Source organism: Pristis pectinata, chromosome 3 (genome assembly GCF_009764475.1).
Source record: "Pristis pectinata isolate sPriPec2 chromosome 3, sPriPec2.1.pri, whole genome shotgun sequence".
NCBI lineage: Eukaryota > Metazoa > Chordata > Chondrichthyes > Rhinopristiformes > Pristidae > Pristis > Pristis pectinata.
In genome coordinates, this window is record NC_067407.1 from 2,538,490 (window position 1) to 2,554,674 (window position 16,185).

At 49.7% G+C, this 16,185-nt stretch overlaps 1 protein-coding gene across 1 annotated transcript; it reads right to left on the reverse strand.

Moving 5' to 3' along the window:
- Nucleotides 1–6,823: 6,823 nt before the first annotated feature.
- ccn1 (cellular communication network factor 1) lies at nt 6,824–11,814 on the reverse strand. The gene is made up of 5 exons (XM_052013093.1): nt 11,585–11,814; nt 10,627–10,840; nt 9,635–9,988; nt 8,479–8,651; nt 6,824–8,036 (listed from the first exon to the last, which is right to left on the reverse strand). Exons 1-5 carry the CDS (start codon nt 11,633–11,635, stop codon nt 7,734–7,736), a joined length of 1,095 nt encoding a protein of 364 aa, XP_051869053.1. The 5' UTR covers nt 11,636–11,814; the 3' UTR covers nt 6,824–7,733.
- Nucleotides 11,815–16,185: the final 4,371 nt, after the last annotated feature.

Genomic DNA, 16,185 nt, shown 5'->3' on the forward strand with positions numbered 1-16,185 from the left:
CAGGAAATTGGAAGATTAAATAGGGAACAGATGTTCTCAGGGAAAAGTACAGAAGAAATGTGGCAAATATTCAGGGGATATTTGTGTGGAGTTCTGCATAGGCATGTTCCAATGAGACAGGGGAGTCACGAGAGGATACAGGAACCGTGGTGTACAAAGGCTATAATAAATCTAGTCAAAAGGAAAAGAAAAGCTTACAAAAGGTACAGAGAGCTAAGTAATGTTAGAGATCTGGAAGCGTATAAGGCTAACAGGAAGGAGCTTAAGAAGGAGATTAGGAGAGCCAGAAGGGGACATGAGAAGGCCTTGGCGGGCAGGATTAAGGAAAACCCCAAGACATTCTACAAGTATGTGAAGAGTAAGAGGATAAGATGCGAAAGAATAGGGCCTATCAAGTGCAGCAGTGGGAAAGTGTGTATGGACCCGGAAGAAATAGCAGAGGTACTTAATGAATACTTTACATCAGTATTCACTATGGAAAAAGATCTGGGGATTGTAGTGAGGACTTGCAGCAAGCTGAAAAGCTTGAGCATGTAGATATTAGGAAAGAGGAGCTGCTGAAACTTTTGGAAAGCATCAAGTTGGATAAGTCGCCGGGACCAGATGGGATGTACCCCAGGTTGCTGTGGGAGGCGAGGGAAGAGATTGCGGAGCCTCTGATGATGATCTTTGCATCGTTGATTGAGACGGGAGAGGTTCCAGAAGACTGGAGGGATGCAGATGTTGTTTCCTTATTCAGGAAAGGGAGTAGGGATAACCCAGGGAATTATAGACCAGTGAGTCTTACCTCAGTGGTTGGTAAGCTAATGGAGAAGATCCTGAGGGGCAGGATTTATGAACATTTGGAGAGGTATAATATGATTAGGAATAGTCAGCATGGCTTTGTCAAGGGCAGGTCCTGCCTTACAAGCCTGATTGAATTTTTTGAGGATGTGACTAAGCACATCGATGAAGGGAGAGCAGTAGATGTAGTGTATATGGATTTCAGCAAGGCGTTTGATAAGGTACCCCATGCCAGGCTTATTGAGGAAGTAAGGAGGCATGGGATCCAAGGGGGCATTGCAGTGTGGATCCAGAACTGGCTGGCCCACAGAAGGCAAAGAGTGGTTGTTGAAGGGTCGTATTCTGCGTGGAGGTCGGTGACCAGTGGTGTACCTCAGGGGTCTGTACTGGGACCCTTGCTCTTTGTGATTTTTATAAACGACCTGGATGAGGAAATGGAGGGGTGGGTTAGTAAGTTTGCGGATGACACAAAGGTTAGGAGTGTTACGGATAGTTTGGAGGGCTGTCAGAGGTTACAGAGGGACATAGATAGGATGCAAAGTTGGGCTAAGAAGTGGCAGATGCAGTTCAACCCAGATAAGTGTGAAGTGGTACATTTTGGTAGGTCAAATATGATGGCAGAATATAGTCTTAATGGTAGGACTCTTGGCAGTGTGGAGGATCAGAGGGATCTTGGGGTCCGAGTCCATAGGACGCTCAAAGTGGTTGCGCAGGTTGACTCTGTGGTTAAGAAGGCATATGATGTATTGTCCTTCATCAATTGTGGAATTGAATTTAGGAGCCGAGAGGTATTGTTGCAGCTATATAGGACCCTGGTCAGACCCCACTTGGAGTATTGTGCTCAGTTCTGGTCGCCTCACTACTGGAAGAATGTGGAAGCCATAGAAAGGATGCAGAGGAGATTTACAAGGATGCTGCCCGGAATGCGGAGCATGCCTTATGAAAGTAGTTTGAGGGAACTCAGCCTTTTCTCCTTGGAGAGACGGAGGATGAGGGGGGACCTGATAGATGTGTATAAGATGATAAGGTATTGATAGGGTAGATAGTCAGAGGCTTTTCCCCAGGGCTGAAATGGTGGCCACAAGAGGACATAGGTTTAAGGTGCTGGGGAGTAGGTACAGAGGAGATGTCAGGGGTAAGTTTTTCACTCAGAGAGTGGTGAGTGTGTGGAATGGGCTGCCAGCAACGGTGGTGGAGGCAGATATGATAGGGTCTTTCAAGAGACTGTTGGATAGGTACATGGAGCTGAGTAAAATAGAGGGCTATGCGTAAGTCTAGTAATTTCTAGGGTAGGGACATGTTCGGCACAGCTTTGTGGGCCAAAGAACCTGAATTGTGCTGTGGATTTTCTATGTTTCTATGTTTCTATCTCGAGTCCATGGAGGAGAGGTGGGTTCCTGTGATGTGCTGAGCTGTGTACAGCAGGGATCAGCGCTGGGACCTTTTGTGTTTGTTGTATACATCAACAAGCTGGATGCAGGAGATGTGGTTAATAAGTTTTCAGGTGATAAGAAGATGGCGGTGCGATGATGACGGTCTCTGGCTGCAAAATGATGTGGATCAGTCGATAAGGTGGGCAGCGCAAATCTGGATGGAACTTAGCCCTGAACAATGTGATATGATGCATTCTGGGAGTTCTAGTAAGGGAGAGACTTAGACAATGCATGGTGGGGTGCTAGGAAGTTCTGAGGGACAGAGAGACCTTGGTGGACACGTCTATGGATTCCTGAAGGCAGCATCACAGGTAAATAAAGCGGTTAAGAAGGCAAATGTGATACTTGCCTTTATTAGCTGGGGCATAAAACGTTAAGTCCTAGGACACTGTGGGAAGCAAGGGAAGAAACCGCAGGGGCCCTGGCAGAGATATTTGTATCATCGATTAGCCAGGAGTGAGGTATCGGAAGACTGGAGGGTGCCTGATGCTGTGCCTTTGTTTAAGAAGGGCTGCGAGGACAAGCCAGGGAACTGCAGGCCGGTGAGCCGAACATCAGTGGTGGGAACGTTACTGGAGGAGATTCTGAGACACGGAATCTACCTGCATTTGGAAAGGTGAGGACTAATTAGGGAGAGTCAGCATGGCTTTGTGTGTGGGAAATTGTGTCTCATGAATTTAACTGAGTTTTTTTAAGAGGTGACCAAAGAGGATTAATGAGGACAGGGAAATGATGTTGTCTACATGAACTCCAGCAGGACTTTCGACAAGGTCCCACATGGTAGCCCGGTCCAAAAGGTTAGATCAAATGGGATCCAGGATGAGCTAGCCAACTGGATACAAAATTGTCCTGGTGGTAGGGTGGTAGTGGGGGCTGCTTCTCAGATTGGGTCCAGTGATGAGGATTTGGATGAAAGATGCAAGTGGTATGATTCATAAGTTTGCAGACGATACCAAAATTGTTGGTGTGGTGGACAGTGAAGAGGGTTGTCCAAGGTTACAGCAGGATTTGGATCAACTGGAAAAGTGGGAAAGGAACACCGGATGGAATTTAACTCAGAGAAGCGGGAAGCACCTGCACTGTGGGAAGTTAAACCAAGACGGGACTTACAGGAACTCGTACGTCGGGCTGCTGTTCATCGACTACAGCTCAGCGTTCAACACAATCGTCCCATCCAAGCTCATCATCAAGCTTCAAGCCCTGGGCCTCTGCACCTCCCTCTGCAACCGGATACCCGACTTCCTCATCGGCAGACCTCAATCAGTGAGGATCGGTAACAACACCTCCTCGTCGCTGACCATCAGCACAGGTGCACCTCTAGGCTACGTGCTTAGCCCCCTGCTCTGCTCCCTATACACACATGACTGTGTGGCTAAGCACAGCTCCAATGCCATATACAAGATCAGCAATGACACCAATGCCCAGGTTTATGGTAAGGGAGTTACTTAGAAGGGAACTGAGGATGACATTTTTGGTTGGAATCTGGAACTCACTCCCTCTGGGGGAGGTGAAGGCTGAGACTCTCACAACATTTCAGAAGTATCTAGCCGGGCACTTGAAGCTGGGCTGCGGACCGAGAAGGGGTGAAGTGCTTGCAGCACAAAAATCTGGGTGGAAACCCCCAGTGCAGTCCCCTGGGAATGCTGCAGTGCTGGGAGTACAATGTTTGGATGTGATCTTACCTTATACTATGTTTGGATGTGATTGTACAAAGAACTATGTTTGGATGTGATCTTATACCCTTGAAGTCTAATTTCTCAGGTGGATTCCAGTGAAACACTGGACAATCCGGTACCCCAGGGCCAATATTTACCCCTCAACCAACAGATCTGCTCTTTGCCACATCATGGGCTCATCCTGTGCATATGGCAGGTTAATCGCTCACTGCAAATTGGAGATGGATGGTGGAATTAATAGGATGCGCAGAGATTATTTTACAGGAGATATTGGTGGGGGAACAGGATTGCTCTGTGGGCTGGCACAAACTTGATGGGCCAAATGGTCTCATTCCCTGTGGTTAGGAAATGCTTGCTGCCGCAATCCTCACATTACAGCAGTGACTACACTTCTGAAGTAAACCTCTGGGAAAATGTAATGAAAATCAAAGTCCTTTTGTTTCAAACTGGGTGCTGGTCACTGAGACAGGTTTTCCGTGACTGTTCCCAGCCTTTCTATCAGCCCCATGAATTTTTAATTGCGGGAACCTCCCTCTGGAACTCTTGACTCAACTGGGAGAGGGAGCACGATTCACGAAATGGTACAAATCATAAAACTACCCAACTTTCTGCGCCTCTTGTACATCTCAGCTGAGGTCACCCCCACTCAATTGTTTTCTCTCTCTCTCTCTCTCTTTCCCTCCACCTGCTCAGCTCCTCCTCTCTTCCTCCCTCCCTCCCCCCTTATTCTGAGTGCTAGACATACCACACATTCCTCAGTATTTGTTGTCACCAGTTTCAATCACTGCCTTCTGGGGAATGAGCAAAAAAATCTCTTCTATTGTTCCGAAGCCACACGAGCAGCATTGGTGCTTTGTAACTCAAACGTGTTGGTTTGATGGCACAGTCAAAGTATTGATTTAGTGATACTGTGAATAGTAAAACCTGTAGATACTTTAATGAATAAAGTTTATTTTTGAAATTAAAAAAAAATCTCATGCATGCATCCAGACACAAATAGGAAGCTGGATCCCAGAGACTGGTGTACAATTCTATTCCTGCACCCCCACTAGAGAAGGTATCCGAAGCATTCCTGGAGAGATACCGGTCTGGTTCCTCAATACCTTGTTCTCTGTGTCTTGCTGGATGAAGGAATTTCTCAAATTGGCAAGAAATTCATGAGGGGGCCCATCCCATAAGAGGCTGGGTTTTCCTAGTTTGGGCCGTACGTCAGATTTCCGCCCCGACTGAATTCACTCGAGTGCCGATAAGCGTTAAATCTGATTTAAATATTTTCTGCCTAAGGATCTCCCCCACTCCTGTCGTAAACAATAACAACAGTAAAATGCATTTACCCCTTGGGATGAGTTCATTGAAAGGTGACACTTAGTCATCGCATTCCTTGACACAACTGGGGGAGAATTTCCTCTCTTTATGTCATGGGATCTGCTTTTATTTCCAAATTAGTGCTCTGGGAGTCTTGTTCCAATATCGCCGGAATCCACTGCATCCCCTCCAGGCTAACAAAAGGGCCCCGCGGGTTAGGATTGAGTTCGGGAGCTCCCATTTAATCACATTCTCTCCTTATATCCAGGTCTTGGCGTGAGAAGCTGCAGAGAATGCCATCTGGAACAGGGACTGGATTCCAAGGAAGGATTCCACAAACTTGCATTCTTGCTGAGTTACTTATCATGGCGGAGAATGAGGTTATTCAGCCCATTGGATCCATGCCAGCCCCCAACATTCCCCTGTAGCTTACTCTCTTTCCACTCCCCTTCCTCTTTCCAATTAACTACGCTGTGATATTTTTCTCTGGCCAATTAACCCACTGACCCGCACGTCTCTGGGATGTGGGAGGAAACCGGAGCACCCGGGGGAAACCCACGCGGTCACAGGGAGAACGTGCAAACTCCACACAGCGCCAGAGGTCGGGATCGAACCCGGGTCCCTGGAGCTGTGAGGCAGCGGCTCGACCCGCTGCACCACTGAAGGTTAAGTGGGAGATCTGATAGAACTTTCAGCTGGAACCAACAGGGTGCATAGAGAGAAGATATCTCTTCTGGTTGCGAGCTTAGCACTGGGCTCAGAGTCTAACAACTAAAGCCATTCCTCTTCAAAGAGTATTCCTCCCTGCAGACGGAGGAGGGAACTTTGAATTCTCTCCCACAAAGTGGCAATTGATGTCAGAACAATAGTTAACTTTGAATCTGAGATTGTTGACTGTAATGATCAAGGAACATGGGATGAAAGGCAGAATTAGGTCACAGATCAGCCATGACTTCACTGAAGGACAGAATCCCTTTGATGGGCCAAATGACCATGCTGTCTTTAAAGCTTTTGTCATTTTTTGGGAATGTGGACGTCACTGGCAGTGCAGGCATTTGCTGTCCAAACCTAATTGCCCCCAAACTAAGACAGTTCAGAATCAACCACATTGGTTGATCTTTAGTCGTACACAGAGCAGGCCCAGACTTCCTATCCTGAAGGATATTAATGAACTATGTGGGTTTTTGTGGCAACTTCATGGCTACTGTTACACTTTCTAACTTTTATTTCTCAAATTCCACCTTTATTTAATTACTTGGATCTAAATTCCCCAAGTGGGATTCAAACTCTTGTCACTGCATCAATGGTCCAGGCCTCTGGTTACTAATCCAGTAACTTAACCTCTAAACTATTATACCCCTGTGACATGATCCACCCAGTATGAATGGTTGCCTGTCTTGGTTCTAGTGTGTGTGTGTATGTGTTATACCATAGTGCTGGATGGTTTATGTTGCTTAGTTTCGAGCCCTCATTGATTGGATCCAGCGACATCTGATATTAGAACAGTTACGACCCCAACTGAATCATACATCTAATTTCATTTCCCTTTTACTTTTAATGTCTCTCTTGTCTTAGACTCACAACTGGGGTTCCACTTCAAAAAGAAATGAGCACTTTGCAGCAGAATTCAGTTCCATAAATAAATTGTTTAATTTCCTTCTTAAAAAAATTAAATCTATGTACATTTAATTCCAGTATGACTTTCTTGTACCCAATAGAATCTGCTACATTTTTGATAAATAATGCAACATTCAATGGATATATTGCAGGATTTAACATAACTGATTCCGTTCGCTGTGCTATGCACGTTAGACAGCCAGAACTTTTAACAGGTTTGGTTACTAGCTGCCACACAATGTGAGCTGTTCTGCTCACCCAAGGGAATAACGTGGTTTGCTCCTTGCCTGGGAACTCACAACTTTGCTCTATACTACGACCATGTTTTTTCCCACACGAGGACACGAGAGACAACGGGTTGCTTAGAGTACAAAGTAAGACATTATATAATAATACAAATATACATTGCTTTGTTACAAATAGAACAAAAAGAAGTGGGTAAACTATGCTCCAATATGAAGCTATTTCTTTGCTCCAATTAATTGAAGCTTCCATTTAAACTTGAGGGTTCACCCACCCCTCAGCCTCAGTTGCCCCGAGGGCATTAATGCACAGTGCACATAGGTATAAGATACAGTATAACAACAATCGTAGCCTTCCCCACCCCAGCTACTGGTCCCTACTACTGTTGTATGTAACACTAACCAGATAAACCCTACACTACAGCCCCTTCAACATCCCCAAGTCTTTCCAATATTCTGCAGTCACAACTTGGGAAAGAAATGCGGGGACTAGTGCAAACTACCCTGTTGGTGTGATGACTTGTGCTGGTTGTCCACATGACCCGTGGGAAGTATCTCTGCAGAAAGGGAGGAGGATTAAGTCCTGCCTGCTGTGTTACTGTCCTGTTTCAAACGTGTCCCTTCCACTGAGCGGCCGATTCCTCCGCTGCCTGCCCGGTGCCCGCCAGAGCGGAGGGTCAATCTAGGAACTTGTGAATGTCATTGTGCAGCATGACGTAAGGACTGGAGGCCTCGTTGTGGTGGGGGCAGTTGTAGTGGCACCGACACGACTGGATCATCATCATGTTCTTCGTGAAGGTCTCTCCGTCGTCACAGCGGAAGCGGACTCGGACTGTCCTGGTCTGCTGGGGGGTGCAGCAACGGCCATCCACGCACGAGCCGCAGTGCTTGGAGCGGTATCTCTTCACGCTGGTGCAGCCTGCGTAGGTGAAATGTGTCGCGCTGCTGGATTTTTTCGTCCTGTAGCACTTCTTTCCTTTCTGCATTGAGGGTAAAGAGAAGCACATGAATGGTCTACTTAATGATTAAAGCAGTGGATGCAACCATACCGTCGTGGAGAGATACAGCACAGAAACAGGCCCTTCGGCCCACTGAGTCCCTGCCATCTCCCAGCCATTTACACCAACCCTACACTGATCCCATTTCATTCTCCCCACATTCCCATCAACTCCCCCCAGATTCTCCCCCTCACCCACACACTGGGGGCAATTTACAGCGACCAATTAACCCACCAACCCACACGTCTCTGGGATGTGGGAGGAAACCAGAGCACCCGGGGGAAACCCACGCAGTCACAGGGAGAACGTGCAAACTCCACACAGACAGCGCCAGAAGTCGGGATCAAACCCAGGTCTCTGGGGCCGCGAGGCAGCGGCTCTGCCCGCTGCGCCACCCCAAGTGGACGGGGAGAGTGGGGTTTACCTTGAGGTCAGGAAGCGCGACCTGATCGCAGGGTCGTAGGTTGCAGATCCTCGTCTCCTTTCGAAGCTTGCAGTCAGGATTGTCATTGGTGACCCTGGTGGATACGCCTACCCCACAGGTCCTGGAACACTGCGACCACTCAGTTGTCTGAACAAAACACTTGGGTCTCCAAGCTGCAACCAAAGAAGGCAGGCAAACTTAGACACTTGAATTATCAACGCGGAGGACCACGCGATTCTTATGTAACATAATCCTTCTTAAATTATCTCATGCATGCGTTTTGCTCTTTTGCATGGTTTATTATCCAGTATGGAAGAGAAATTCTTTTGCTCAGTGGAGCTGTTGAAAGGCAATGAATTCAGGTCATAGCTTGCAGCTTCCGAAAACCTTGCCAACTCCGGAGGGAAGGGAATTCTGTCAGGGCGCCTGTTGATGACGTCACTGCCTCTGCTGGTACAGCCTGTGCGTTCAGGTTTTCCAGCCCCAGCGATGGTCACTGAGACCAAGGACTGCGGCCAACTTTGACAACATAACCTTCTGCTTATCCCTGCAAACTGAGGGCCAATGTAAAGCAACATGTGGCTGCATTTTCTTGCAGTATCGTCCACACAGATACATGGGCAGTTGTCAAATGGGACCTCCTGAAATCAGAGGACACCAACTGACAGGGAATGAGGAGATTTATGGGTTCTGTTGTGAAGTTATACAGCACGGAAACAGGCCCTTCGGCCCAACTCATCCATGCCAACCAAGATGTAGTCCTATTTGCCTGCATTTGGGCCATATCCCTCTAAACCTTCCCCGTCTACAGTACGTACCTGTCCAAATGTCCTTTAAACCGTGTTACTATACAGATAGTTCCATGTACTATGTTCTGAGGAACCTGAAACATTAACCCTGTTTCTCTCTCCACAGATGCTGCCTGACCTGCTGACCTCCAGTATTTTCTGTTTTTATCTCAGATTTAAAGCATTTGCAGGTTTTTTTTTGGATTTTGCCTTTCAGGGTTTGGAAGGGGTGCTCAGACAGGGGAGCAGATTCAGTGGACAGGGAAGGGGGAGGGGTAAAATCAAAGGGCAAGGACAGGCGAGTGGTGTCTCAAAGGGCTGTCAGGGGTGCAAAGGCCGAGTGGCCTGATACTTGTATCGTGCCTTACCTGGGAGCCTCTTGAACCGCTTTTTGAGCAGGGAGAGGAGCTCGTTGTTGTACAGGGGCAGGTCGTGCCATGATTTCACCACCGTCTCCTGGCTGAAGGCACCTCCCCTTCCTTCGGCCTCCGGCCCAGCCTTGCTCCTGTCACACGTCCACTCCTCGCAGCACTGTCCCGGCACCTTGACCAGCCAGGGGTTGGGGCAGCCCGCGTTGGGGAGCGAGAGCTCCTGGGGGCAGAGGGGGAGGCAGCCCACAGCCCCATCCATGCAGGTGCACTGGTGCTTGCAGTTGGGCTGGAAGATCTCACCGTTCTGATAGATCCGGCTGTTATACTCACACGGGCGTCCCTCTGACTTGGCTGTAGCGACACAAGAGCAAGGCAGAGGGCTGTCAGTGAGTGGGAAAGGGAGGGCAGCCTCACCTACCCTGTACTGCCGAGCTTCCCCAAGCACCTTCTCCTCAGAGCCACGGGAACATTCCTCCTGCACCCACCCCCCTCGCCCTGTCTCTCGACCCTCCTCCATCACCCCCACACTCCTTCCCCTAGTCCCCTCCCCACCTCCCTCCCCTGATTCCATGCTCCCACCTTCCTCTCCTATCAGATCCCACCATCACCTCCAGCTCTCACCTCCCAGCCTGTCACTACCTCCCCCTCTCCCACCTGCCTACCATCCCTCCTCACCTGGATCCACCTCTCACCTCCCAGCCCTTGCTCTACCCTCCCCCTCCCCAGATGAAGGGTCTCGACCCCCAGACGTGGACTGTCCACCACCCCCCTCACAGACGCTGCTCGACCCCCTGTTCCTGCAGCAGTGTGTGCCCTTTGCTCCAGGTTCCGGGATCTACAACCTGCCTTGTGTCTTCACTTGGAAATGCACGGAGTGCATTCCACACCGGTGAAGTCACAGGCTTTCACTGCCAGACCCTGACCCGGGGGCCAAGAAAGCACAACCATACATGGTTTTAAGTTGGAGGGGACAGTTCCCCTTTGCCTACCTCTGCAGATGCCCCGTTGGGCGCTGGGGCTGGCGCCAAAGTTGCACTCCAGCCCTCTGGTGCGGTCGCAGGGAAGCGTCTTGCTGCAGTCCTGGTTGAGCTGCCGGGCGCAGACTCGGCAACAGCCGCAGCCGTCCAGCAGCAGGCTGACGCCGGGGGCGCAGCGTGGAGGCTCCCGGGGGCACTGGCACTGCGGCGTGCAGCTCGGCTCTGCCTGCGGAGGGAGAGTCACCGGTCAGTCAGGCAACAACGTGGTGATGGAACTCACCCCAACCACCCCCCGCTCCAACCCCCTCCACTCCCCCTCCATCCCCTCCTCACTCCAACCAGCCCCCACTCCACTCCATCCCAAACCCCTCCACTCCCCCTTCCCACTCCACCCCCTCTGCCTCCCCACTCCCCCTCCATCCCCTCCCCACTCCCCCTCCAAAACCCCCCCTCCCCCCTGCACCAAGTATCCGCCAGGCGAATCTCAGACGATCCAACACTGACAGAGTCAAAACATCCCCCCGCACCAAAGCGGCTCTGGGCTGCGAGCGCTAACCCCGCTCCTCTCACCGCCGACGCTGCCCAACCTGCCGAGCATTTCCAGCATTTAAAGGAGGGAACGTTCGGCCCCTCCTGCCCCGTGCTAGACCACCGAGAGCAGACATAAAGAGGCTGCGGATGCCGGAATCTGGAGCAGCAAACCATCTGCTGGGGGAACTCAGCGGGTCGGGCAGCGTCTGTGGGGTGGGGGGGGGGGGGGAAGGAATTGTCAACGTTTCGGGTCGAACCCCTGTATCAGGGCAGGCTGGATTACTGGCAGTCCCGTCCCACTGACCCTGGTGGGAACCGTCCCTCTGCCCGGTCCGCCGGGACACTCAACGGTGTGAAGATTGCAAAGAAAAATAAAGTTTGCAGTGAAAAAAGAAAGTTTGCAAAGAAAAAAGAAAGTTTTGCAAAACAGGCGACTTACTTTGGCGAGGTAGAGAACGAGGAGGATTGCGAGAGCTGGAAAGTGGATCATTCTGGCGAGAGGAGAGAGCGAAGGCTGTAATTGCTCAGCGTGCTCCGGGTCTGGAGTCTGGGATGAGTGAGTGAGTGAGTGAGAGTGAGTATCTCCGGGCTCCTGCTGTCCTACCGCTCCGGTTTGCTGCCTCTCTGGTTGTCTGGGCGCTCTGGCTTACGCTTTTGCCTTTTATAAGCCCGCTGCCTCCTCCGGGCTGATGTCTCCTCCCCAAACGACAGACCCAGCTCCCCCCTCCCCAAACCTCCGTCTGAGGGCGCCTCACCAACAATTTCAGGAATGTCTCCGGCGGCTTTTTCCACAGACACCGCCCCGGTTACAGCGGCAGAGAAAATAATCCCGGCTGCTCCGCTCTGTTCTCTCCCTCCCCTCCCTGCTGAAAACACCACACATCATTCACACACATTCTAACGGGAGTGTGCATGCCAGGAGGGACACACAGCATGCTTTGAAGGTTGCATAATAGAATATTTACAAACCATTTCGTATTCACTACAGAGTGAATGCTCTTCCCGCCCCATTCACTTTGCCTGCATCCGTTTTAACAAGTTCCAGATGGTTTATCCTCCACGAGGTAACATTATTCCCATATTTGGTAGCGTAGAAATCTGCACTTTCCCACATATTTCGACTGCCATCTCAACCACAAAATATTGTTGACATCTCAAAACTTTTTTTGAGCAACGTTTTCTCTTGCAAAAAAAATGTTTTGATTCATGTTGGAGCAGAGGTCTTGGTATGGGATTTCGAGTCTTAGTCGAGTCATTTTTGGGGGGAAATTTGTTGACTGTGTGACAGAGTTGAAAGTTGTCAGTAATTCTGACAGCTACACTGCTTTGTGTTTTACTCCTAGGCAGGGCGACGCGGTTTAAGACATGTCACCTACGAATTAAGAAGCGGTCTTACCGGGGGCAAGGTTTGAGAAGGAGATGGGTTTCCAAGGTGGGCTCTGTGAGAACGTAGGACCACATTCACTAACTCTGCAGGGATGAACTTTTATAGTTGTGGGTTGACTCTCTGCAAATGGAACCCACCGGGCACATTGAGACACTGTCCTCGTGTGTAGAGGCACAGCATTGCTTAACATTCCAAGAAGATTTTGCATACAGATCAAACAGGGATTGCACGCACATTCTCCCGGCCACTGCCCGATGTCCAAAATCAGACTTAACCGCACAATGCGTAGTATATGTTAAAGATCTGAACATCTGAACAAATGAACAATCAGTCCCATGGATTTGTGAGACGACTGTGGAATTTGAGGTAATTTTTTTTTTGGTTCTAACTGTTTAGAGGAGCAGATGTTGAATTGCAATGTTAAGGATGTTTCAGAAGCCCTTTTGCGGAGTGTCCCGACACAATGAGGTGATGCTTCCCGTGGACGAACAGCAGCTAACGTGAGATGTGTCAACTATACCTGACTTTAGGGTAAATCTCGTTCTTGGTGTGATACTATACTAGTTTACTAGTGATCGGGAACTCACTGTGAATGTGTGTGTGTGTGTGTGTGTGTGTGTGTCTGTGATTTTCTTTAAATACTACGAGAGAAAGATTAGCGAAAATATAATTTGCGCAGAAGCCTGTTGGAAATCCCTCTGCAGAATAGTTACACACACACGCACACACCACAGGCACACACACACACACGCACAAATGCACACGCATACAAAGACACACACAGGCACACACACACAGATGCACACACAGACATACACTCACACACCCACACACAGACACACACACAGAGACACAGGCACACACACATACAAAGACACACACACACAGACACATACACAGAGTCACACACACACACAGACATTCACACACAGACACACACACAGGCACACACACACAGATACACACACACACAATGTGGCTGGAAATATCACGAAGAGACGCGAGACTCGGCGGTCAAGTCGCCCGATTGATCCTTTTTTTGCGAATCTGATGTCCCGCAGTAAAATAACTCCCAGAAACAGGCGAGCAGGAATTTCCAAATAAGCACATCCTTGTTCCGGCTGCCAGACCTCGGAGGTGCCTCGCTCGCAGTCAGCTCTATATTTAGACATTGTCCACTAGAAACTTCTCTTTAAAAGAATGTTTACAGTTTGGAAGATCTGGAATTGCATCCGATCTGGAAATGTAGATTGTAGGATATTGAGACATCACAGAACCCAAGAACCAGCAGCCGGTTACAACAGTTACTCTGATCCCATTTTATTCTTCCCACATTCCCAGCAACTCCCCCCAGATTCTACCCCTCACCCACACACTGGGGGCAATTTACAGCGGCCAATTAACCCACCGACCCCGCATGTCGTTGAGATATGGGAGGAAACCGGAGCACCCGGGGGAAACCCACGCGGTCACGGGGAGAACGTGCAAACTCCACACAGACAGCGCCGGAGGTCGGGATCGAACCTGGGTCTCTGGAGCCGTGAGACAGCGGCTCTACCCGTGTGTGGTATGCACCTGTGCTGCAGGTGGATATCACACACACAAACACACACACACACACACACACACAATCCAAATGCAGGGAGGTCACCCAGCAATGGTTGGACAACAGCTGGAGAGCAGTGTGTGTGTGGGTCTGGTCACCCCACTGCAGGAAGGATGTGACTGCATTGGAGAGGGCGCAGGGGAGATTAGTGAGGATGTTGTCATTGCTGGAGATTGGGCAGAGCCTGTCTGTGCCGAGCTCAGGGGCAGATTGAGTCAGGAGCAAGATACAAGATTTCTTTATTAGTCACATGTACATCGAAACACACAGTGAAATGCATCTTTTGCATAGAGTGTTCTGGGGGCAGCCCGCAAGTGTCGCCACGCTTCCGGCGCCAACATAGCACGCCCACAACTTCCTAACCCGTAGGTCTTTGGAATGTGGGAGGAAACCGGAGCACCCGGAGGAAACCCACGCAGACACGGGGAAAACGTACAAACTCCTTACAGACAGCAGCCGGAATTGAACCCGGGTCACTGGCGCTGTAATAGCGTTACGCTAACCGTTCCCTCAGAGAGAGGCCAGAAAACATGGACAGATGATCAAAAGGGAGGTGCGGGGATTGTTGGGAGGTGAATCTCTGGAGTTCCCTACCCCAAGGGCTGTGTGCCTGGATCACTGGCGGGGGAACGGGGGGGGGGGGGGGGGGGGGGGTCTACGGAGGAGGGAGATAAATGTTTAAAAGATCAGGGAATTGAGGGCGATGGGTGAATGCCCAGGAAAGCAGAGAGTTGTGGACTCTGCCCAGTACATCACGGGCACATCCCTCCCCACCATCGGGAGTATCTACAGGAGGCGCTGCCTCAAGAAGGCAACATCCATCATCAAAGATCCCCACCATCCGAGCTGTGCCATGTTCTCACATCTCCCATCGGGCAGGAGGTACAGAAGTCTGAGGTCCCACACCACCAGGTTCAGGAACAGCTACTTCCCTTCAACCATTCGGTTCTTGAACCAACCGCCACAACCCTAATCACTACCTCAGTACATCAACACTGTGACCATTTTGATCACTTTGCACTAAGATGCATTTTTTTGTTCTAATTGTGTTCTTTCTTGTAAAAATTGTGTTTAATTTATGTTTTTCTTGTGAATGCTGCTTATCTGATGCTCTGTGCCTGTGATGCTGCTGCAAGTAAGTTTTTCATTGCACCCGTGCACACATGGACTTGTGCAGATGACAATAAACTCAACTTTGATTTTGACTTTGATGGGGATCTGGCACAGAAGAGTTGATGAGGCCTGGGGCAGATCGGCCATGGTCACAAAGAATGGTGGGACAGGGCTGAGGGGCCGAGTGGCCTCCTCCTGCTCCTGTGTTCCCGTGCTCTAGGATGTCACTGGATGTCAGGTGGAGGCAGTGATTCTCACATCAGTTAACAAGTATCTGGACAAGCAGTTGAAACAGCAAAGTAAAGGTTACGCACTGAGCGCTGGTAAATGGGATGAGTGTGGATGAGTACAATGGTCAGCACGGACATGGTGGGCCAAATGGCCTGTTTCTGTGCTGTGTGACCCTATGGGCTGCTCAGCAATGTTAGTCTGAACATGGAGATGAGGAGGAACTGCTTTTCCCAGAGAGAAGTGAATCTGTGGAATTCTCTGCCCAGGGAAGCAGTAGAGGCTACCTCATTAAATATATTTAAGACACAGTTAGATAGATTTATGCATAGTTGAGGAATTAAGGGTCCTGGGGAAAAGGCAGGTAGGTGGTGCTGAGTCCACAGCCAGATCAGCCATGATCTTATTGAATGACGGAGCAGGCTCGACGGGCCAGATGGCCTCCTCCTGCTCCTATTTCTTATGTTCCTATGTTTCTTATGTTGTCCTGATGTTGCTGAAAAACAACCTGGCTTGATTTGAATCATGGAACCATATACAGCGCAGAGAGTGGCCACTTGGCCTATCAGTTCTCTGCTGGCTCCTGACAAAGCCTACTCCCTCGTCCTTTCCCTGCAGTCCTGAAAATTATTTACCCTTGAGTGTCGATCCATCTCCTGTTTGAGGGCCATGACTGTCTCTAACCTGCCCCTGTCCTACTTCCACA

What these genes read in the sequence shown, in the direction of transcription:
- ccn1 (XM_052013093.1), bottom strand. Translation starts at nt 11,635, where the DNA reads ATGATCCACTTTCCAGCTCTCGCAATCCTCCTCGTTCTCTACCTCGCC. An exon ending in TCGTTCTCTACCTCGCCAAA is followed by an intron (nt 10,841 to 11,584) that starts GTAAGTCGCCTG and finishes CTCCCTCCGCAG; the next exon opens with GCAGAGCCGAGCTGCACGCC. An exon ending in CCAACGGGGCATCTGCAGAG is followed by an intron (nt 9,989 to 10,626) that starts GTAGGCAAAGGG and finishes GTGTCGCTACAG; the next exon opens with CCAAGTCAGAGGGACGCCCG.